Source organism: Microcaecilia unicolor, chromosome 4 (assembly GCF_901765095.1).
Source record: "Microcaecilia unicolor chromosome 4, aMicUni1.1, whole genome shotgun sequence".
NCBI lineage: Eukaryota > Metazoa > Chordata > Amphibia > Gymnophiona > Siphonopidae > Microcaecilia > Microcaecilia unicolor.
In genome coordinates, this window is record NC_044034.1 from 338,639,340 (window position 1) to 338,662,715 (window position 23,376).

General features: G+C 45.2%; 1 protein-coding gene across 1 annotated transcript in view; it reads left to right on the top strand.

The window, feature by feature from the left end:
• Positions 1 to 21,925, top strand: part of LOC115469734 (P2Y purinoceptor 8-like) — a 46,493-nt gene extending 24,568 nt beyond the window's left edge. Inside the window, exons 2-3 of the mRNA XM_030202521.1 lie at positions 16,907 to 18,000; positions 21,899 to 21,925. Coding sequence (XP_030058381.1) covers positions 16,948 to 18,000; positions 21,899 to 21,925 — 1,080 coding nt within the window. The 5' untranslated portion in view covers positions 16,907 to 16,947. The remainder of the gene's footprint in view (positions 1 to 16,906; positions 18,001 to 21,898) is intronic.
• Positions 21,926 to 23,376: the final 1,451 nt, after the last annotated feature.

Genomic DNA, 23,376 nt, shown 5'->3' on the forward strand with positions numbered 1-23,376 from the left:
GTGCATATTCCACTGCAACTCTGTTATAGTGAGCCCTTCATAAACAGGGAAATACCTACTCTTCCTGAACATGCACCATGTCAATAGCCCTCAGGCTTTCAGGTGTCTTTAACAGGACCGCCGAGAGGGGGGGCCAGAGGGACAAAATTCCCCGGGCCTCCGGGGGGGGGGGGCCCGCCCTCTGTCGCTCCCTGGCATTGAACTTAAGCACCTCACCTTCGAAAGCGCAGCAAGCAGCAGCAGACCACTCCTTCCTTCCGTGTCCCGCCCTCGCCTGACGTAACTTCCGCGAGGGCAGAACACAGAAGGAAGGAGTGGTCTGCCGCTGCCTGTTGCTGCGCTTTCGAATGTGAGGCGCTTAAGGTCAGTGCAGAGGGCCCGGGGGTGGAGAGAGGGCCCGGTGGCTGGTGGAGGGGGGCCCGGCGACCTCAAGTGGGGGGCCCCCGGGGGCGGCCTTGTCCCGGGCCTGGCCCAGTCTCTCGGCGGCCCTGGTCTTTAATATTTAGGTATTGTAGGTATATGTCTGGTTCTGGAAGACTCATAATTTAAAGGTTTAAAAAAAAAATGAGAGAGAGAGTTTAAGTGGGATTTGAACCTAGGTTTTTGGCTTTACAGTCCACTGCACTGAGAACTAGGCAACCCTTCAGACCTGCTTACTACTGTGTTCAGAATGCCCATAATGCCTGATGCTGTCAAGGAGCCTAGTTTTCCTTTCTGGTGCCACTTTCAGGGGTGAAGGAGGGGGACAGCAACTACTGGTGGATTCACGATATATCATGCCTTAATCCCTCCAGTACTCAGCTAGTCAATCAGGGCACCCTTTTATACCCTGGACGTGATTGAAACAAGGTCTAACTTAGGACATCCTTCTTTTTGACTTGGACGTTTCTTCCCATTTGGTTATCGCTGTTGGACGTCCTAAATTTAGGCCCTCCCTAAACACACCCACAACACGCCCCCTTGCTGTGTGGACAATATGCAGTATAGGACATCCAGATTCTGCCTTTTGAAAATTGCGATGTGGATGTTTTTGGCTGATGGACATTTTTTTTTTTTGGCATTTTGAGACATCCATCTGCTTTGAAAATAAGTGCCATGTGCATTTATGTGTCTATAAAATTGCCCTGCCAAACCTGCACAAACTGTGGTAACAATGCAGTTTATTTATTTATTTATTTATTTCCTGCATTTGTATCCCACATTTTCCCACCTATTTGCAGGCTCAATGTGGCTTACATTATGCCGCAATGGCAATCGCCATTAACGGACTGAAAAGTTCAGATTACTTATACAATTAAGGTACATAAAAATATCAGATGAATTGGGAATAAATGAATAAATAATACAAATTAGGTATATGATATCAAGGACAAGGTATAACATACAGTAATAATAATGTGATTAAAGTACAGTGGTTCAGGACCTAGAGTAAATATATGTGGCTGAAGTTCATACTCAGGTGTGTATTGTATACCCTGCTTGCATATTTTGTGATTCCATCTAAACTCCACCCAGAGTCTTCCACGAGCATGCCTCCAATTGGGTCACATATAGAGAGCAGCATGGGAATGGGGATTGCGGGAATCCCGCTGAACCTGTAGGATTCCCAAGGGTATGGAAGAAGTTCCACAGGATTCCCATGGGAATGGAAGAAGTTACTATGGGATTCCCATGGGGATAGAAGAAATTGACTTGGGATTCCCGTGGGAGTGTAGTCAAAATCTATGGCGGAGAAATTAAATGAATTCTTTGCTTCGGTCTTCACCGAGGAGGATTTGGGGGGGACACCGGTGCCGGAAAGAATATTTGAAGCGGGGGAGTCGGAGAAACTAAACAAATTCTCTGTAACCTTGGAGGATGTAATGGGTCAGTTCAGCAAGCTGAAGAGTAGTAAATCACCGGGACCTGATGGTATTCATCCCAGAGTATTAATAGAACTAAAAAATGAACTTGCGGAGCTACTGTTAGAAATATGCAATCTGTCCCTAAAATCGAGTGTAGTACCGGAAGACTGGAGGGTAGCCAATGTTACTCCGATTTTTAAGAAGGGTTCCAGAGGAGATCCGGGAAATTATAGACCGTTGAGTCTGACGTCGGTGCCGGCAAGATGGTGGAGACTATTATTAAGAATAAAATTGCAGAGCATATACAAAAACATGGAACTGATGAGACAAAGTCAGCACGGATTTAGTGAAGGGAAGTCTTGCCTCACCAATCTAATGCATTTTTTGAGGGGGTAAGCAAACATGTGGACAATGGGGAGCCGGTTGATATTGTATATCTGGATTTTCAGAAGGCGTTTGACAAAGTGCCGCACGAAAGACTCCTGAAGAATTGCAGAGTCATGGAATCGGAGGTAGGGTATTATTATGGATTAAGAACTGGTTGAAAGATAGGAAGCAGAGAGTAGGATTGCGTGGCCAGTATTCTCAGTGGAGGAGGGTAGTTAGTGGGGTCCCGCAGGGTCTGTGCTGGGTCCGTTGCTTTTTAATGTATTTATAAATGACCTAGAGATGGGAATAACTAGTGAGGTAATTAATATTCGCCGATGACACAAATTATTCAGGGTCGTCAAGTCGCAGGAGGAATGTGAACGATTACAGGAGGACCTTGCGAGACTGGGAGAATGGCGTGCAAGTGGCAGATGAAGTTCAATGTTGACAAGTGCAAAGTGATGCATGTGGGTAAGAGGAACCCGAATTATAGCTACGTCTTGCAAGGTTCGCGTTAGGAGTTACGGATCAAGAAAGGGATCTGGGTGTCGTCGTCGATGATACGCTGAAACCTTCTGCTCAGTGTGCTGCTGCGGCTAGGAAAGCGAATAGAATGTTGGGTGTTATTAGGAAGGGTATGGAGTCCAGGTGTGCGGATGTTATAATGCCGTTGTATCGCTCCATGGTGCGACCGCACCTGGAGTATTGTGTTCAGTACTGGTCTCCGTATCTCAAAAAAGATATAGTAGAATTGGAAAAGGTACAGCGAAGGGCGACGAAAATGATAGTGGGGATGGGACGACTTTCCTATGAAGAGAGGCTGGAGAAGGCTAGGGCTTTTCAGCTTGGAGAAGAGACGGCTGAGGGGAGATATGATAGAAGTGTATAAAATAATGAGTGGAATGGATCGGGTGGATGTGAAGCGACTGTTCACGCTATCCAAAAATACTAGGACTAGAGGGCATGAAGTTGAAGCTACAGTGTGGTAAATTTAAAACGAATCGGAGAAAATGTTTCTTCACCCAACGTGTAATTAGACTCTGGAATTCGTTGCCGGAGAACGTGGTACGGGCGGTTAGCTTGACGGAGTTTAAAAAAGGGGTTAGATAGATTCCTAAAGGACAAGTCCATAGACCGCTATTAAATGGACTTGGAAAAATTCCGCATTTTTAGGTATAACTTGTCTGGAATGTTTTTACATTTGGGGAGCGTGCCAGGTGCCCTTGACCTGGATTGGCCACTGTCGGTGACAGGATGCTGGGCTAGATGGACCTTTGGTCTTTCCCAGTATGGCACTACTTATGTACTTATGAGAGAGACGTGTAATGTACAGAGAGAAACAGAACACCAGAATGAGGCTTGGAATTTACAGAGAGCAGAATCATAGCCAGGTTGAAGGCGCGGGTGGAGCGGAGAGGACTGCTGTTGGCGCAGGTGCATGTTTGAAACACAATATAGGTGCCAGTGCCATCAGAAGTCCATTTGGGGGAGCGGCCACTGACAGAGAGAAGCAGTTGGAGCATCAGAATGAGGCTTGGAATGCCCAGACAACTGGAATGCCAGACTGAGGCTTGGAACACTCATTGGTTGAATATGGAATACCATCCAAAAAACCACGAGAAGCTGTTGAAGTTGGGAAGAAACTGAGGGCTGTGAGCAAGTAAATACTAGTGTCAGCCAGGGGCATAGCCAGACTTCGGCAGGAGGGGGGTCCAGAGCCCGAGGTGAGGGGGCACATTTTAGCCCCCCCCCCCACCAACTTTGACCTCCCCCCCCCCCCCGCCGCCGACCCTCTCGATCCCCTCTCCCGCTGCCAACCCGCTGTCGCCTACCTTTGCTGGCGGGGAACCCCAACCTCCACCAGCCGAGCCGAGGTCCTCTTCTTCCCAATTCTGTGCAAGGCTTCGTTCTAGTCTGACGTCCTGCACGTGTACGTGCAGGATGTCAGACTAGAACGAAGCCTTGCGCGGGATTGGGAAGAAGACCTCAGCTCGGCTGGCGGGGGTTGGGGTCCCCCGCCAGCAATGGTTGGCGACGGCGGGTTGGCGGTGGGAGGGGTGGTCCAGACGGTCGTTGGCAGGGGGGTCCAGGGGCAAATCTACGGTGGCCCAGGCCCCCGTGGCCCCATACTGGCTACACCACTGGTGTCAGCTGCTCTGGGTACAGATGGGGATGGAGGAGATTAATTGTGGGAATGGCTGAAAATGGAATGGATCTTAGTGGGTATGGGTTAGATTCCATTGGGGTTGTGTACGGATGGGTGAAAGTTCTGTTCCTGTGCAACTCTAGCCACATACTAGTGTGTGTGCATTTGTTGTGTTGTTGTGTGCATGGGGTAATTTTATAGGAAACATTTTACATCCCTACATCAGCATTTATCTCCTTAGTGGCCTGATTGAGTTTAAAACAAATAGGAGAAAAAGTTTCTTCACCCAACGTGTAATTAAACTCTGGAATTCGTTGCCGGAGAACGTAGTGAAGGCTGTTAGCTTGGCAGAGTTTAAAAAGGGGTTGGACGTCACAATCTCTGGAAGGAAACACGGAGATGAAACTGGACAAGATATGGCTTAAACTTGTGGAAATGGACTCAACCTCACAGATTTCTTCTGGAGAGGTAAAAGCTTTAAATCTTAAGGCTGAAGAATTGAGAGATTCAGTTGAATTGGTTAAACGAGATTTAACTTTAAAAGTTACAACGATACAGAGTGAAGTAGAACAAATTCAAGAGTTCAAGTCAGCCGTGGTAAAGGATAATATGGAACTTCGAAGGAAGATTGAACAGATGGAAAATCATAATAGAAGACTGAAGCTATGCGTGTACTTAATTTCCCTAAACTTCTTGGGTTAAATCCATTGGACTTATGTAAAAGATTCCTTTTAGAAAATGTAAAGATTCCACATGAAGCAATTCCCCCTATTAATAAAATCTATTACATTCCTAATAAACCTAAAGGAGTAGAAGGAGAAAGAAAAGATACAAGAAAAGAAAATATAGACGCAGACAACATTTCAGCAATATTGGAGCAATCCCTAGAGAATGTGACCGAGAGAGCTACATTGATAGTAACATAGTAACATAGTAGATGACGGCAGAAAAAGACCTGCACGGTCCATCCAGTCTGCCCAACAAGATAAACTCATATGTGCTACTTTTTCTGTATTCCCTACCTTGATTTGTATCTGTCATTTTCAGGGCACAGACCGTCTAAGTCTGCCCAGCACTATCCCTGCCTCCCAACCACCGGCTCTGGCACAGACCGTACAAGTCTGCCCAGCACTATCCCCGCTTCCCAACCACCAGCCCCGCCTCCCACCACCGGCTATGCCACCCAATCTCAGCTATGCTTCTGAGGATCCATTCCCTCGGAACAGGACTCCCTTATGTTTATCCCATTCATATTTGAATTCCGTTACCGTTTTCATCTCCACCACCTCCCGTGGGAGGGCATTCCAAGCATCCACCACTCTCTCCATGAAAAAATACTTCCTGACATTTTTCTTGAGTCTGTCCCCCTTCAATCTCGTATCGTGCCCTCTAGTTCTACCGCCTTCCCATCTCCGGAAAAGGTTCGTTTGCGGATTAATATCTTTCAAATATTTGAACGTCTGTATCATATCACACCTGTTTCTCCTTTCCTCCAGGGTATACATGTTCAGGTCAGCAAAGAGCTACATTGATAGTCTCTTTTATCTTTGAGCAGGACTTGAACTCAATTATGAGACTTTATTTTAAAGCTACCAATTCTCAATTTGGAGGAGAAAAAAATCTGGTTATACCCTGATGTCACTAAGGCGACGCAACAAAGGAGGAAAGAATTTTTGACCATGAGAACGAAAATAATAGAATTAGGAGGCTCCTTCCTGCTTGCCTACCCCTGTAAATGTGTAATACGGTTGGCCCAGAATAAGTATGTTTTTTTTTATATACCGGAGCAGCTAAAGTCTTTTCTAGATTCAAAATTATCAAAGTGAAGTATATATTGGGAAGAACGATGCCTTATTATTATGATTTGTTAATTCCTCAATAATCTTCTCTGATTCCTGCCCCCTTTTCCTTTTCTCATTTTATTGTGGTCTAAGGAAGCTGTATAAATGTTACTTAGAGATAATGATCTCATATTTTATGTATCTTCATTTTCCATTTTTCTTTGGCTGTATTTCACTTGACAGATGTATTCTGTTTGAGTATAAAATTGTAATAAATAAAAGTTTAAAAAAAAAGGGGAGTTGGACAGTTTCCTAAAGGACAACTCCATAGACCACTACTAAATGGACTTGGAAAAAATCCACAATTTCGGGAATAACTTGTATAGAATGTTTGTACGTTTGGGAAGCTTGCCAGGTGCCCTTGGCCTGGATTGGCCGCTGTCGGGGACAGGATGCTGGGCTCGATGGACCTTTGGGCTTTTCCCAGTATGGCATTACTTATGTACTTATGAGTTCAGCATTGCAGGGTACTGGAAGAATTCTGGTTCGTGGTTCACTGCTGAGTTGATCATTTTGGGGGAGGGGAGGAGTTACAAAAATATGGAATATCCCTGGGTAGTTGGAAACAAAGGCTCACAGCATCAGATTGCAGCCCTGGTTCTGATTAAGCTGGAACTACAGAGGAGAAAAAAAAAAAGAATATGCAATAGGAAATAACTTGTAAAAACGTTCATGTCAGTTTGATTGCACAATGTTGAAACAGTGTGTTTCGCTCAATACTTACATTTCCTGCTTAAATTGTACAATCAAAAGCTTGCAAAACTAGAAAGAAATAAAACAGACCTGTAGATTTTTCACCCTTATCCAAGGGAAAGCTGATACCTTATCATAACAGATAATTAAAGAGCCAACCAGTCAAGGTTCTTTTCTGAAATGTATTATATAAAAACTAGTAAAAGAAGCCCGTTTCAGAGCAACACCCCCCCTGCCTCCCTGGCCAACCCCTTCGTTGTTCTGGCATTGCTCCACCCCCAACATCATGACGTTTGACGCAAGGGTGGGGCCCAGAGCGATTTCCCACCCCGCCTCCCTCCCTGCCAACCCCTTCGTTGTTCTGCCATTGCTCCGCCCTCGAGGGCGGGGCCCGGAGCGATTTCCCCCCCCCCGCCTCCCTGCCAACCCCTTCGTTGTTCTGCCATTGCTCCGCCCTCGAGGGCGGGGCCCGGAGCGATTTTGGTGGCTTCACCACCACGAACCTTCAAACCTTTTTGAAGGAAGTCAGAGCTTGGCTTCACTGACGTCAGTGTCCTCAGAACATTGAGGGTGAGTTTTATTATAGTAGATGGAGAATTGATGGCTGAATGCTATTTGGCTTACATTAGACCCAGGGAGACGCTAGTTTGAGGATGCTCATCAAGACAGATTTTCCACTAGGTCAGGAAACCAGTTCTTGCACAATTTTCTTTTTCTCTTACTCGAATATCTGAAACTTAGTAGAGTGTAAAACATACAAAAACAACTGTGCCTTATTCCATGTGTTTTAGTAGCTCTTCTACACTTGCATAAGCCCAAAATTTCTTTGTAAGGAAAGCTGTGTAAAAACCTTCAAGTAGAGCTCAAATTATATCATCAACAGAAAAAAAAAAACCGTCCAATAAAATAACATACAAAAATTGTTCTATTTTAATTTTTCTTAGATTTTTCATTTTTCAGTTTTTGAACTTACCTTAAGTAGAGGAGTGTGGTAGCCGTGTTAGTCCACTCTTAAGGTTATCAATAGAAATCAAACAAAATAAAACATGGAAAAGAAAATAAGATGATACCTTTTTTATTGGACATAACTTAATACATTTCTTGATTAGCTTTCGAAGGTTGCCCTTCTTCGTCAGATCGGAAATAAGCAAATGTGCTAGCTGACAGTGTATATAAGTGAAAACCTTCAAGCATTACTATGACAGTCTGACAGGGTGGGAGGATGGGGGTGGGTCGGAGGTATGCATGGGGACATCAAAGCATATCATTGATATTCTAACAGGATATTCTAACACCCAACAGAAAGGACTTAACAAGGATCTGGGGTTCCTAGCCCATTATAAACCATAAAGCTGTATGTCTCTGTTGATCACCCCACCCCTCACCTATCCACACCCATCCTGTTAGAATATCAATGATATGCTTTGATGTCCCCATGCATACCTCCGACCCACCCCCATCCTCTCACCCTGTCAGACTGTCATAGTAATGCTTGAATGTTTTCACTTATATACACTGTCAGCTAGCACATTTGCTTATTTCCGATCTGACGAAGAAGGGCAACCTTCGAAAGCTAATCAAGAAATGTATTAAGTTATGTCCAATAAAAAAGGTATCATCTTATTTTCTTTTCCATGTTTTATTTTGTTTGATTTCTATTGATGAACTTACCTTAAAAACTTGATGGTTATTAGCAAACTGCCCACGTCCTGGGCAATTTTCTTTTCCCATTTCCTTGGACCACCTTTCGTGAACTGCAACTGAAGTACTACTACTACTACTACTACTACTATTTAGCATTTCTATAGTGCTACAAGGCGTACACAGCGCTGCACAAACATAGAAGAAAGACAGTCCCTGCTCAAAGAGCTTACAATCTAATAGACAAAAAATAAAGTAAGCAAATCAAATCCATGAAGTAGATGAAGAAAAGCAGAAATGATAAATGTTAACTATCCTTTCAACACGACCAGTGGAGTTCCTAGGTTGGCTGCTACCCAGGTGCATCACCTCACCCCCCCCCCCCCCCAGCGCATCATCTCCAGGCGGCTCCACCCTCTCAGCGCATCACCTCCAGGCGGCTCCACCCTCTCAGCACATCACCTCCTAGGGGTGCAGGAAGTAGTTGCGTGGCTGTCGGTTCCACCGGTCCCCTGCCCCGGAACAGGAAGTAACATCAGAGGCAGCAGGGAGCCGACAGCCATGCGGCTGCCCCCTGTACCCCCTTGCAACGTACACCCGGGGCGGACCGCCCTCATTGCTCCGTCCTTGGTACACCACTGAACACAACCTATGAATACTATCCTAAGAGGGGCATTTTTGAAAGGACATCCAAGTCCAGGATTTCCTGTTTGAAAGTACGTAAAGGTGCTTTTGCGCTGAAAGGAGGCGTGGCCTAGTGGTTAGGGTGGTGGACTTTGGTACTAAGGAACTGAGTTTGATTCCCACTTCAGGCACAGGCGGCTCCTTGTGACTCTGGGCAAGTCACTTAACCCTCCATTGCCCCATATAAGCAGCATTGAGCCTGCCATGAGTGGGAAAGCGCAGGGTACAAATGTAACAAAAAAAGAACAACCATTTTCCAAAACAAAACATCCAAAATATGAAGGCCAAAAAAGCAAGCACAAAACATCTGTCTGGCATCATTTGTACAAAAATAGCCACACAGAAATCCCTGCAAAGTGGTCAGTGCAATGGACTTAGATGTGATTGAAACAGATCTGTATAAAAACGTCCTTCTTTTTTGCCTTAGATGTTTCTTCCCATTCCATTATTGCTGAAAGGTGCCCTAATTTTGTCCCCCCCCCCCCCCCCAGACCCACCCAAAACCAGTGCATTTTTTCTAGTGAAAAAGGTGCCAGTACTCAAATGCCAGGCCATTCTTCAGGGGTGGGGTGATCACTGATAGACCCACCCACCCCACAATAGCCAGGTCCCCTGCAACAAGTCACAGAATCTATGACCAGGCAGAATTGGTGTGTAGAGCCTGAGCTCTTTAATTAAAGCTTGAGTACCATTGGTCAATTTTAGCAGACAATGTAAAAGGTGCCAGTACTCAGTACCCCCAAGTACCCCCTCAGAAAAAGCCCTGCCCAAAACATACCTCCTATTAACAAAATATAAACCAGAGGTTCCTAAAGTGGATACACACACGAGGTAGAAGGGTGATTACACATACAAAAAAAGCTAAGACGTTTGCTTTTATTTTTTATTTATTTATGGAGAGTTCTCAGAGTATTAACTCACCCAAATGAGACCCCCAAAATTCTTCACTATTCTCTCTCCCTCTTCTCCATTTGTGGCCTGGCAGCTGCCCGCCTCTCTCTGGAACCCCCGTCCCGGTCTACCTCAGAACTACTGCCAGTGGCAATTCCTAAAGGCATCATGCGCCAGCCCTGCAGGCTTCTCTCTATCATGTCCTGCCCCTCAGTGATGTCACTTCTTGTTTCTTTGGCAGGAATGTGGTAGAAAGAAGCCTGCCGGGCTGGTGCCTATAGGAATTGCAACGGCCAACGGCTCTGAGGTAGGACAGGGAAGGGGGTTCAGAGAGAAACGGGCAGACATCGGGTCATTTAAAAAATGTATTATATTGTATGTATGTACCAGGGGCGTAGCCACGGGTGGGCCCGGGTGGGCCCGGGTGGGCCTGGGCCCACCCAATTTGGGGTCAGGCCCGCCCAGCAGCACAGCGATACCATTCCCCCGTGGCGTGCCGCAACTTTCATCCCCATCTTCCCTCACCCTCACCCTCGCAGGCCCGCCCAGCAGCGATTTCGATCGCAGGCAGCTCCTTCGGCTCGCACACGCTGCCTGCCGGCTGGGCTGCCGCTCAAATCTCCTTGCAGCTACTAGCAGCGCTAACCCGGAAGCCACTCCTCTGAGCTTCCGGGTTAGCGCTGCTAGTAGCTGCAAGGAGATTTGAGCGGCAGCCGGCAGGCAGCGTGTGCGAGTCGAAGGAGCTGCCTGCGATCGGAATCGCTGCTGGGCGGGCCTGCGAGGGTGAAGGAAGATGGGGGTGAAAGTCGTGGCACGCAAAGGGGCAAGGGATGATGGGGAAAAGATGTTGGAATGGGGGAGGGAAGACGGGGACAGCAGCTGCACGGGGGGAGGGAGGGAGGGAAGAAGATGGAAGGAAAGATGCTGCACAGGGAGGAGGGAAGATGGAATGATGAGGCATGGTGGGTGGGGGAGAAGCTGCATGGGGAAGAAGGGAGAGATCCAGTAAAGGGGTGGAGGGGTCAGGAAGGGAGAAGTCTTGGCTGCATATGAGGTGGAGGAGAGGTAGACATGCTGCATAGAGAGGGGATAGGTGGTGAGAGGGGGAGAAATGTTAAACATAGGGGTGGAGAGGAGGGCAAAATGGTGGGCATAGGGGTGGAGGGAAGGGAGAAATGTTAGACATGCTGGTAGAGGGGAGGAAGGTAGATATGCTGTATGGGAAGGGGAGAGAGATGTTGGACAGTGGGAATGAGAGGGGGAGATAGACATGGGGGTGGATGAGAGGTACACAGTAGGTGGTGAGGGGGAAATGCTGGGCCATGGGGGAGAGGGCTACTACTATTACTATTTAACAGGAATGAAGAGAGAAGGGGCAGGAAAATATAAGGCTACCATGGTGGGGTGGGGAGGGGATCAGATGCTGGTTAGAAGGGTGGAGGGAGAAGATGATGGGAATGGTGGAACCCTGTGGGAGAGGGCAAGAGGGGGAGGAGGGGGTGGCAAGGAAATGAATGAGACATAGTGATTACAGAGGGTAGAAATATGGTAATGGGGAGTAGATTAAAGATAAAAGAGAAAGTAGGGATGGGGAGGAGTAAGATGGGGAATGGGAGAGCTAGTGGGTGAAAGAAGAAGATGGAAATTTGATAGGTAGTTGAAAAGTAAAAAGGAGACAAAGAAGGGTGAGAGAGAGGCAGAAAAGAGCTACAAAGGAATGACCAACATGTCAGAGGCAGGAATATTGAGGGAACAGACAGGAGAGAGGAGAAAAGACAAATGGACTACAGCCGCTTGAAGAAGAATTAGCAGAGGGCAGAGAGGAAAGCAGAAAAGAGAAATTGGAACCAGCAAGATGGAAAAATAAAATGTCCAGACAACAAAGGTAGAAACAAAGCATTTTATTTCAAATGTTTTAAATGGAATATGTTAGCTTTTGGAAATGTGCACAGGAAATGTCTTTGTATTGTGTTCTGTAGAAAAGGAAATGCATGTTTTGTGTCTCCAGTGTTGCAGTAATGCTATGTTTAACTTCTTGGGGTTCCTTTTCAATTTTTGTCTAAATATTTTTATTTCTAATTTGTGATCCCTTGTTCTGTGTTTGGTGAGGTTCTGTTGGTGTGATAGTAATGGCAGGTGGAAAATTGGAAGGGAGGCAAAGAGGAGAGGGAATCGGGGAGAGGAGCCCTCCTTTATTTTCTGACCTGGGCCAAGTAGGTCTTACAACAGTCCTAACCCTTGCTGTATAGCTGGTGAGGATTCCCAGGCATCCCCAGCTAAGGACCTCCTCCAAAGGCGGCCAGAACTCCCTTCTACCAAGCTCTGGCAACAGCATCCTTGAGCCATCGACAGCTAAGCATGTGTGGGGTGCTGGCATCAGTGGCTTAGGGTCATTGCTGCTGCCTGCCAAGCTTGGTAAAAGAGAGTTCTGGCCACCTTCAGAGAAAGTCTTCAGCTGACTGAGCTTGAGGATCCTCATTAGCTAAAGTATTTATATTTTGAGGTGGAGGTAGGGCGGAGCAGAGAAAATGTTGTGCCCACCCACTTTGGGCTCAGGCCCACCCAAAACTGGCTGTCTGGCTACGCCACTGGTATGTACAGGGGTGGGGATGGGGGTGGGAAGGGCCCACCCAAAATGGCAGGTCTGTCTACACCCCTGCATCATTCTCCATTATGAGGTAATATACAGTAGTTGAAAACTTATATCATAGTCATAGAAAACTGGCATATTTAAGGAACCATAAGTTCATAAGTACATAAGTAAAGCCATACTGGGAAAAGACCAAGGGTCCATCGAGCCCAGCATCTTGTCCATGACAGCGGCCAATCCAGGCCAAGGGCACCTGGCAAGCTTCCCAAACGTACAAACATTCTATACATGTTATTCCTGGGATTTTGGATTTTTCCAAGTCCGTTTAGTAGCGGTTTATGGACTTGTCCTTTAGGAAACCGTCCAACCCCTTTTTAAACTCTGCTAAGCTAGCCGCCTTCACCACATTTTCCGGCAATGAATTCCAGAGTTTAATTACACGTTGGGTGAAGAAACATTTTCTCCGATTTGTTTTAAATTTACTACACTGTAGTTTAATCGCATGCCCCCTAGTCCTAGTATTTTTGGAAAGCGTGAACAGACGCTTCACATCCACCTGTTCCACTCCACTCATTATTTTATATACCTCTATCATGTCTCCCCTCAGCCATCTCTTCTCCAAGCTGAATAGCCCTAGCCTCCTTAGTCTTTCTTCATAGGGAAGTCGTCCCATCCCCGCTATCATTTTAGTCGCCCTTCGCTGCACCTTTTCCAATTCTACTATATCTTTCTTGAGATGCGGCGACCAGAATTGAACACAATACTCAAGGTGCGGTCGCACCATGGAGCGATACAACGGCATTATAACATCCTCACACCTGTTTTCCATACCTTTCCTAATAATACCCAACATTCTATTCGCTTTCCTAGCCGCAGCAGCACACTGTGCAGAAGGTTTCAGTGTGTTATCGACGACAACACCCAGATCCCTTTCTTGGTCCGTAACTCCTAACGTGGAACCTTGCATGACGTAGCTATAATTCGGGTTCTTTTTTCCCACATGCATCACCTTGCACTTGCTCACATTAAACGTCATCTGCCATTTAGCTGCCCAGTCTCACAGTCTCGTAAGGTCCTCTTGTAATTTTTCACAATCCTGTCGCGAGTTAACGACTTTGAATAACTTTGTGTCATCAGCAAATTTAATTACCTCGCTAGTTACTCCCATCTCTAAATCATTTATAAATATATTAAAAAGCAGCGGTCCTAGCACAGACCCCTGAGGAACCCCACTAACTACCCTTCTCCATTGTGAATACTGCCCATTTATCCCCACTCTCTGTTTCCTATCCTTCAACCAGTTTTTAATCCACAATAGGACATTTCCTCCTATCCCATGACCCTCCAATTTCCTCTGTAGCCTTTCATGAGGTACCTTGTCAACCAGAATATGGACCAGACTGCACACTGATGACAAAGGGGAAAACAACGAATGGGGAAAGGGGGGGGGGGGGTTCTTGTTATTTCAGGTTAAAAACAACAGGAAATGACATAGGGAATGATGTTTCAAATGAAAGCACGTCCCTACTGGATATAATTCCTGAACCAGCTCTGCTCCCTGAGCAGCAGAAAAAGCAGTCACAGCTCCTGAGAGGGTAGTCCCAGCCTTCACTCTAAGGTATCACCTAGTGAGGAGACTCAAGGTCCATGTTGCCAGGGAGGCCTGGCCAAATACTGGAACTTCAAAGGCTGAACTTAGGCGCCCTTTAACCCAAACTATGGTAAAAAGTGGCCTTTTCTTTATATACCACAGGGCCCTTTGGACGCCCAGGAAGAGCAAACAGTCTGGGTCTTCTAATTGTGATTTATGTTGGTCATGCAAACAAGCAACAGGACCTCTTATGCATCTTCTGCTAGAGTGTCCTAATCTGGTAATATTCTGGGCAGATGTTTGGGACAAGTTACAGAGGATTTTTGGGTTCCAAGAGCCTTTTCTACCAAAGTATATAATCTGGAAGTCCACTTGCACCCCATTTATATTTTCAGAGAGCGATAAACAATTGTTCGATTTCTTAGTCTCTATTGCGTTGAAATTAATAATATACCACTGGAAAGATAATTCTCCAGTTAATGTTATACTTTGGTGGAATTGGATCTTCTTGTACAAAAAATATGAGCAACTGTCAATACGCTTTATACCTGGACCTACTAATGGTTCTCAGAAGTGGAAAACTTTGGATCTCTTTCTATTATCTATGGCTTAGCTACTGACCAATGTTTGTACTCAGCTTAATGTATACCATTGTATTGTAGTGTAGTACACATTGTTTTTTGTATGTTTGTTTTTTCTGATTGATGTATTATTGAAAATTCAATAAAAATATTAACAAAAAAAAGTGGCCTTAGTGTGTCTTTATGTAGATCATTCCCACGCGCTAAGGTCATTTTTACTGACTGGGTAAAATGGCTGATTTTTTAAAAAATTTTTTAAAAACTTAATGGACATATGCAAATTTTGCTATTGGCACGTGGCCATTAACACCTGAGTCCCTACTGCCACCCATTACGTAGGCAGTAAGGAACTCAAGCGCTAACCATGCACTAATCAATTAGCACGCGGTAATGTAGTTATGCTAAATGATTAGCACAGAACACGCCCACTCTCTACCCCCAGCCACGTCCCAACTGCTAAAAAATAAGTTTAATTTTTTATTGTGTAGGTAGCATACGTACATGCAAAAATTATCTCTAGAGAAGGCTCGCTTGTGGGTATCACATCATGTGATGCTCTTTGGAGAGGGTGTGGTTAGGGAAACTCATTGGGAGGACCTTAGTGACCTTGAAGGTGTGTAGAGGGAGATCCTGTTCTCTGGGCCATTTCCTTTAAGGGCCTTGAAGGTCAAAAAAAGCAACCCCTAGAGTTTTTTGCCAGTTTCTCAGCAACTGCTTTGAATTTCAGTGAGAAATTTTACGTTCTTATTTACTCATCACACATATATATGACTATTATTTAATTTTGTTAAGCTACGTTAATGTCACTGACATTTTAGTGTTACTATCTGGTGATCTTTATGCATTAAAAATGTTTAAAATTATAAATTAACAATGACTCAGAACTTCACAGTCACTGTGAATGCTCTAAGTGTCCACCCCAGGCTTTAACACAGGCCTTCAGTCACTTTGGGAAGTTCTTAACAGCCTTGTCGATCAGTCCCTGTGGCAGGTTGTCACAGATCATCTGTAGTATTTCCTTGAGTTCAACGATTGTTTGTGGTTTTGGGTGGAGCTTGTGATAGGCCTCCAACATTGCTCCCCAAATGTCTATGTCACTGTGATGTCATTAACAGTAGCTGGTACCTCTTCTTTTTTTTTTTCAAATAATGATAGTTTTACAGTGCAAACCTTTTATGAACTATTACTAATACTAATAGCATTTATATAGCGCTACCAGACGCACGCAGCGCTGAACATTTGACATAAAGAGACATATGAACACATGAAAATCATTGTATGGTCACCTTAAAAATCTGAAACTTCACCAGCTAATCATATTCCACTTGGCACATAAATGTAGATAATAACTATTACTACTACTTAACATTTCTAGAGCGCTACTAGGGTTACACAGCGCTGTACAGTTTAACAAAGAAGGACAGTCCCTGCTCAAAGGAGCTTACAATCTAAAGGACGAAATGTAGATAATAACAACAAATGAAGCTGTAAAATTTCACGTTGAAATTCCAAACGGTTGCTGAGAAAACAGCAAAAAAAAAAACTCCAGGGCGCTTATATGTTATGTCTCACCCTGTAGATAATCAACAACTCCACAAAAATAGCCCAGCACCTAATATCTTCAAACCAATGTTTTTAGTGAAACATTTTTCTGTATCTTGTACAATGGACCTCAGCGGCGATTCATCTATTAAGAGCCAGAAATTTTCTTAGCTCGCCTTGCCTCTTCACCGGTCCAAATTTTTCATTCTATTAATTGTCTTGACTTTTATTTGTATTTCAATTATGTATATATGTCTTAAAGCTTTAAATAAAAAGAACTTAGCTTTGAATGTAGTTATAAATAGCGGGACCACTGTCCAGTTTGAAGATATTAGGCGCTGGGATTTTTTTTGTGGAGTTGTTGATTGTCTAATCTTTAAGTTTGACCACTTTAATTGGATTCACCCTGTAGATAAGCAAAGTTCTTTCAATCGGCTTATTCTTTTCTAGCAAATGAACGATTTGACTGTGTTGAATCTCTTCTTTTTCGCAGGTGGGCATTTTTTTAAAAAAGAGCTCCTTCTATCTGAAAAGATGACCGAAGTAGTCACACTTGGTTTAGCAGTGAGCAGACCTCTGAATACATCCTTACCCGCAATCCAGAAAAATAGTTCACTCGATAACACCACACTGGAGATGCTGAAGAATCAGATGCTTCAAACAGCTCTACCTGCCCTATATTTGCTCATCTTGATCATCAGCATTCCCCTCAATGGCATTTCCATGTGGTATCTGTGCTACCATGCACGTCCTAGGACTCCAACCATCATGTTTGCCATTAATTTGGCAGTAACTGACTTGTTGTATAGTATAACACTTCCGTTTCAAGTTGTTTACCACCTGAGAGGGAACAATTGGCCCTTTGGGGATGCATTGTGCACCACTGTCACTATATTATTCTACGGAAACATGCATTGCTCTGTCCTGACTATGATGAGCATCAGCATGGAGCGCTATCTGGGAATTGTCCATCCATTACGCTCCAAAAAGCTCACCACTGTCAAGACCGCAAGCCTGACCTGTGCCTTCATCTGGGTGTTTGTTCTACTGGCCAATTCACCACTACTGTACACCAAGCTAACGTTTCATGTGAAAGACCTGGACATAATCACTTGTTTTGATGTTCTGCCGAAAGACATGTTCCCTACAAGCATTTATTTCTACGTTTATTTTGCTTGTCAGGCTACAGTGTTCTTCTTCCTACCTTTAATTGTCATGGGAGTGTGCTACATCTCCATCATATCGTCTCTTCTTCATTCACCCACCTTAAAACTCAGGGAAACCAAGAAACAGACGGCATGCTTGGTCATGATGGTGCTCATTGTGTTTGGGGTGTGCTATTTGCCCAGCAGCATCACACAAATAGTTCACGTGATATACTATAGCAAAGGCAAGTCTTTGTATCTTATATACAAGCTTTTTCTGGCCCTCAATAGCCTCAACTGCTGCCTTGACCCATTTGTTTATTACTTTGGTTCCCAAGAGTTCCGGCAAGGGCTACAAAAAACGCTCTTTCGATGCGTTCCCAAAGGTTATGCTGAGAACACCACTGCCATGTCAGAAAACAGCATGCCACTCAGTGGCATAGCCAGACCCACCATTTTGGGTGGGTCCAGAACTAATATGGGTGGGCACTGTGCATATGAGTAGTGTTTCTTGGGACACGACAAAATAATGCCTTAGAATACACTTGATGATGGATTTGTAAGTAGTCTGCATCAATATAAACCACATACATGCATAATGGAAAAAACAACCAGTTACATTATCCCATATCTTAAACTTGACCAGACTTAAGTCTGCAATAATGGAAAACATCTCATGACAGGATCCTGCAATATAACAGCAATGGCATATATCCTTCAAACATTGCTTTATAACAAACATTTAAAAATATAGAACCGAGAGCTGCCTGCTGCTTGGACTGGAACCAAGACTACGCCGAATTCCGATTGGAGAATCAAGAGAAACTGGGTGGGCCTGAACTGTGATTGCACCCGTAGCTACGCCCCTGATGCTACTAGCAAAGTAAATGACAGAAACCAGTGGCATAGCCACAGGTGGGCCTGGGTGGGCCATGGTCCATCCACTTAGGACTCAGGCCCACCCAACAGTTGCACATGTTTAGCAGTAGCTGGTGGAGATCCTAAGCTCTACCAGCTGAAGACTTCCCCCTGATGGTAATGAAAACGCTACTCTCCATGATACTGGCACCTGTGCATGTTCCGTTTTCAACTCATGCCTGCTGCAGACTGCCAATGTGGAAAGAAGCATTTTCCTGCCAGCTGAGATATCTTTTGGTGGTGGTGGGGGGGGGGGGGGGGGGAGAACATTTGGTGCCCACCCACTTCTTGCCTAGGCCCACCCAAAATCTGTTGTCTGGCTACGCCCCTGACAGAAACACTAAAGGTTCGTGATCTGGAAAGTCCGTTTCCATTAAAAAACAAAAAAGAGTAAAAAAAAACAGCACAAAGGGCTTTCAAGGCTCGAGCAGACCAATGTAACATATTAACATAGTAAATGGCAGCAGAAAAAGACCTGCACGGTCCATCCAGTCTGCCCAACAAGACAAACTCATATGTGCTACTTTTTGTGTATACCCTACTTTGATTTGTACCTATGCTCTTCAGGGCACAGGCCGTATAAGTCTGCCCAGCACTATCCCCGCCTCCCAACCACCAGCCCCGCCTCCCACCACTGGCTCTGGCACAGACCGTATAAGGCTGCCCAGCACTATCCTCGCCTCCCACCACCGGCTGGCTCTGCCACCCAATCTCGGCTAAGCTCCTTAGGATCCATTCCTTCTGAATAGGATTCCTTTATGTTTATCCCACGCGTGTTAGAATTCTGTTACCATTTTCATTTCCACCACCTCCCGCGGGAGGGCATTCCAAGCATCCACTACTCTCTCCATGAAAAAATACTTCCTGACATTTTTCTTGAGTCTGCCCCCCTTCAATCTCATTTCATGTCCTCTCGTTCTACCGCCTTCGCAACTCCGGAAAAGGTTCGTTTGCGGATTAATACTTTTCAAATATTTGAACGTCTGTATCATATCACCCCTGTTTCTCCTTTCTTCCAGAGTATACATGTTCAGGTCATCAAGTCTCTCCTCATACGTCTTGTAACGCAAATCCCTTACCATTCTCGTGGCTTTTCTTTGCACCGCTTCAATTCTTTTTACATCCTTCGCAAGGTACGGCCTCCAAAACTGAACATAATACTCTAGGTGGGGCCTCACCAACGACTTATACAGGGGCATCAACACCCCCTTTCTTCTGCTTGTCACACCTCTCTCTATACAGCCTAACAACCTTCTAGCTATGGCCACCGCCTTGTCACACTGTTTTGTCGCCTTTAGATCCTCAAATACTATCACCCCAAGATCCCTCTCCCCGTCCGTACCTATCAGATTCTTCCCGCCTAATACATACATCTCCCGAGGGTTTCTATTCCCTAAGTGCATCACTTTGCATTTCTTCGCATTGAATTTTAATTGCCAAACCTTAGACCATTCTTCTAGCTTCCTCAGATCCTTTTTCATGTTTTCCACTCCCTCCCGGGTGTCCACTCTGTTGCAGATCTTAGAATCATCCGCAAATAGGCAAACTTTACCTTCTAACCCTTCGGCAATGTCACTCACAAATATATTGAACAGAATCGGTCCCAGCACCAATCCCTGAGGCACACCACTACTCACCTTTCCCTCCTCCGAGCGAATTCCATTCACCACCACCCTCTGGCTTCTGTCCGTCAACCAGTTCCTAATCCAGTTCACCACTTCGGGTCCTATCTTCAGCCCTTCCAGTTTATTTAAGAGCCTCCTGTGGGGAACCGTGTCAAAAGCTTTGCTGAAAACTAAGTAGATTACGTCCATAGCTCGTCCCTGATTCAATTCTCCTGTCACCCAATCAAAGAACTCAATGAGATTCGTTTGGCACGATTTCCCTTTGGTAAAACCATGTTGTCTCGGATCTTGCAACTTATTGGCTTCCAGGAAATTCACTATCCTTTCCTTCAGCATCACTTCAATTACTTTTCCAATAATCGAAGTGAGGCTTACCGGCCTGTAGTTTCCAGCTTCTTCCCTATCACCACTCTTGTGAAGAGGGACCACCTCCGCCGTTCTCCAATCCTTCGGAACCTCTCCCGTCTGCAAGGATATGTTAAACAAATCTTTAAGAGGACCCGCCAGAACCTCTCTGAGCTCCCTCAATATCCTGGGATGGATCCCATCCGGTCCCATGGCTTTATCCACCTTTAGCTTTTCAAGCTGTTCATACACACTCTCTTTCATGAACGGTGCTCTATCCACTTCAATCTCATTTATACTTTTTGCAGTCCATCGCGGTCCTTCTCCAGGATTTTCTTCTGTGAAAACAGAACAAAAGTATCTATTTAGCAAATTTGCTTTTTCTTCATCATTATCCACATAGCGGTTCGCAGTATCTTTTAGTCTCACAATTCCCTTTTTAGTCATTCTTCTTTCACTAATATACCTGAAGAAATTTTTGTCACCCCTCCTTACATTTCTAGCCATTTGTTCTTCCGCTTGCGCTTTCGCCAGACATATCTCTCTCTTGGCTTCTTTCAGTTTCATCCTGTAGTCCTCCTTGTGTTCCTTTTCTTTAGTTTTTGTGTATTTCTGGAACGCCAACTCTTTAGCCTTTATTTTCTCAGCCACTTGCTTGGAGAACCATATCAGTTTCCTTTTTCTCTTGCTTTTATTTACTTTCCTTACATAAAGGTTCGTGGCCTTATTTATAGCTTCTTTCAGCCTGGACCACTGTCCTTCCACTTCTCGTATTTCCTCCCAGCCCATCATCTCCTTCCTCAGGTATTCCCCCATTTTATTAATGTGGTTTATTCAGACACGACGCGGTCACCAGAGTGGCAGAACTGTGGCTTCTATTGCCGCTATAGCAACATCTATCGTGGCCTGAATTGCCATCAAGCAACTAGGAATGAGCGGACTTACCCCCCGGATTCTACATAGCACGCTAGAGATCTGCGTCGAAATCCAGGCGGATTCTATAACAAGGCATGCAACTTAATTGGCTTAATAATTAGCACAGCATGTAATAAGCAATAATGAATACTAATTGGCAATAATTAGAATTTACGTGCACAACTCGCTAAGCATATTCTATAACTCACTGCGCCGAACTTCTAATGTGTGCAGGCAGAAAGGAGCATGGTTATGGGTGGGAAGTGGGCATTTTGTGGGCATTCTGAAATTTGTGCGCGTAGTTATAGAATATGGCCCTCTGTGCCTAAACCTACGCACTGGGATATATGCCCAAGTTTTCATTTGTGTAAATTGACGTGCATAGAATTAGGTGCTGATATGTCAACTAAGCATATTCTATATATTATGCCTAAATCTAGGCGCTGCTTATAGAATACAATTGGGCGAAAATGTTTCACCTCCCCCCTTTACCATCTATGGTTCTGCTTCGAAATATTTTTATATGCTGTTTTTTAGGTTGACCCCCTGATGCAGGCGCTGTGACACCAAAATAAGGCCAATGTTGGGTGTCTGAATAAAGTATATTGGTCTGCTCCAGCATTGAAAGCCCTTTGTGCTGTTTTTTTTTTTTTAATGCTTTGTGTTATGTACTTTGACCCTCTCTGTGTTACATTTTTTAAAAAGAGAGAATTTTTCATATGGTTGTGCCAGAGACATCAGAAAAGTTGCCACCAGGGGCTCATCAACATTAGTAAATGTGTACTGATCAAATCAGAGCTGCTAACACAGAAGTGGCTGCAATGCTCTTGCATAAGTGGTACAGCAAATAATTTGCAAACAGAAGGAACATAAATCCTGCTGCAGCTCAGCTCGTATTGGCACAACAGGTCAATGAGCCTTGGTGCTTTATTTTCATATTTCTCCTACCAGGGCCACTAAGAGGGGGGATGGGGGGCAAAATTCCAAGGGGGGGCCTGGTGCCAGGGACTGTCTCTCTCCTGCTGCTGTGTGCCGGGACCGGGTTATCACGTTAACGCAATCACCCAGGTACCAACAGGAGCAGGAGAGAGACAGACCCCCGGTGCTTGGCCCCCCCCCCCTTGGAGGCCAGGGAAGAGTAGACGCAATGACACAGGAAAGTAGAGGGTGAGGGACAGTGGCAGCCTGACTGAGCGAGCAAGCGAGCGAGGGGTGGCAGCGGCAGCTGCGTGTGTCCCGAGTGGGAGGAAAGTGGCTATGTCCTGAGTTGGGGAGAGGCAGCTTCAGCAGCTCTGCCCTGGGCCCATTTCTGTCTCTCGGAGACTCTCAGGCTCATTTTCAAAAGAGAAGGACGTCCATCTTCCGACATAAAACGGAAGATGGAAAATAAAAAAAAAATAAAACAGAAGATGGACATTCCTCTCACAGAGACGTCCAAATTGGTATAATCGAAACCCGATTTTGGACGTCTTTAACTGCAGTCTGTCGCAAGGACATCCAAATTTCAAGGTGGTGTGTGGGAGGTGTAGCGATGGTAGGACTTGGGTGTGCCTAACACTTGGACGTCTTTGACCCATAATCGAAAAAAGCAAGGACGTCCCTGACGAATACTTGGACGTTTTCACCCAGACATGTTTTTTTTACGAATAAGGAACAAAAAGGTGCCTGAAATGACCAGATGACCACAGGAGGCAATCGGGGATGACCTCCCATTACTCCCCCAGTGGTCACTAACCCCTCCCACCCTCAAGAAACATCTTTAAAAATATTTCATGCCAGCCTCAGATGTCATACTCAGGTCTATGACAGCACATGCAGGTCCCTGGAGCAGTTTTAGTGGGTACTGCAGTACACTTCAGACAGGCGGACTCAGGCCCATCCCCCCGTTACATTTGTGGAGGAAACAGCGAGCTCTCCAAAACCCACCACAAACCTACTGTACCCATATACAGGTGCTATGGTAGTGGTGTACAGTTGTGGGTAGTGGGTTTTTTTTTTGGGGGGGGGGGTTTGGG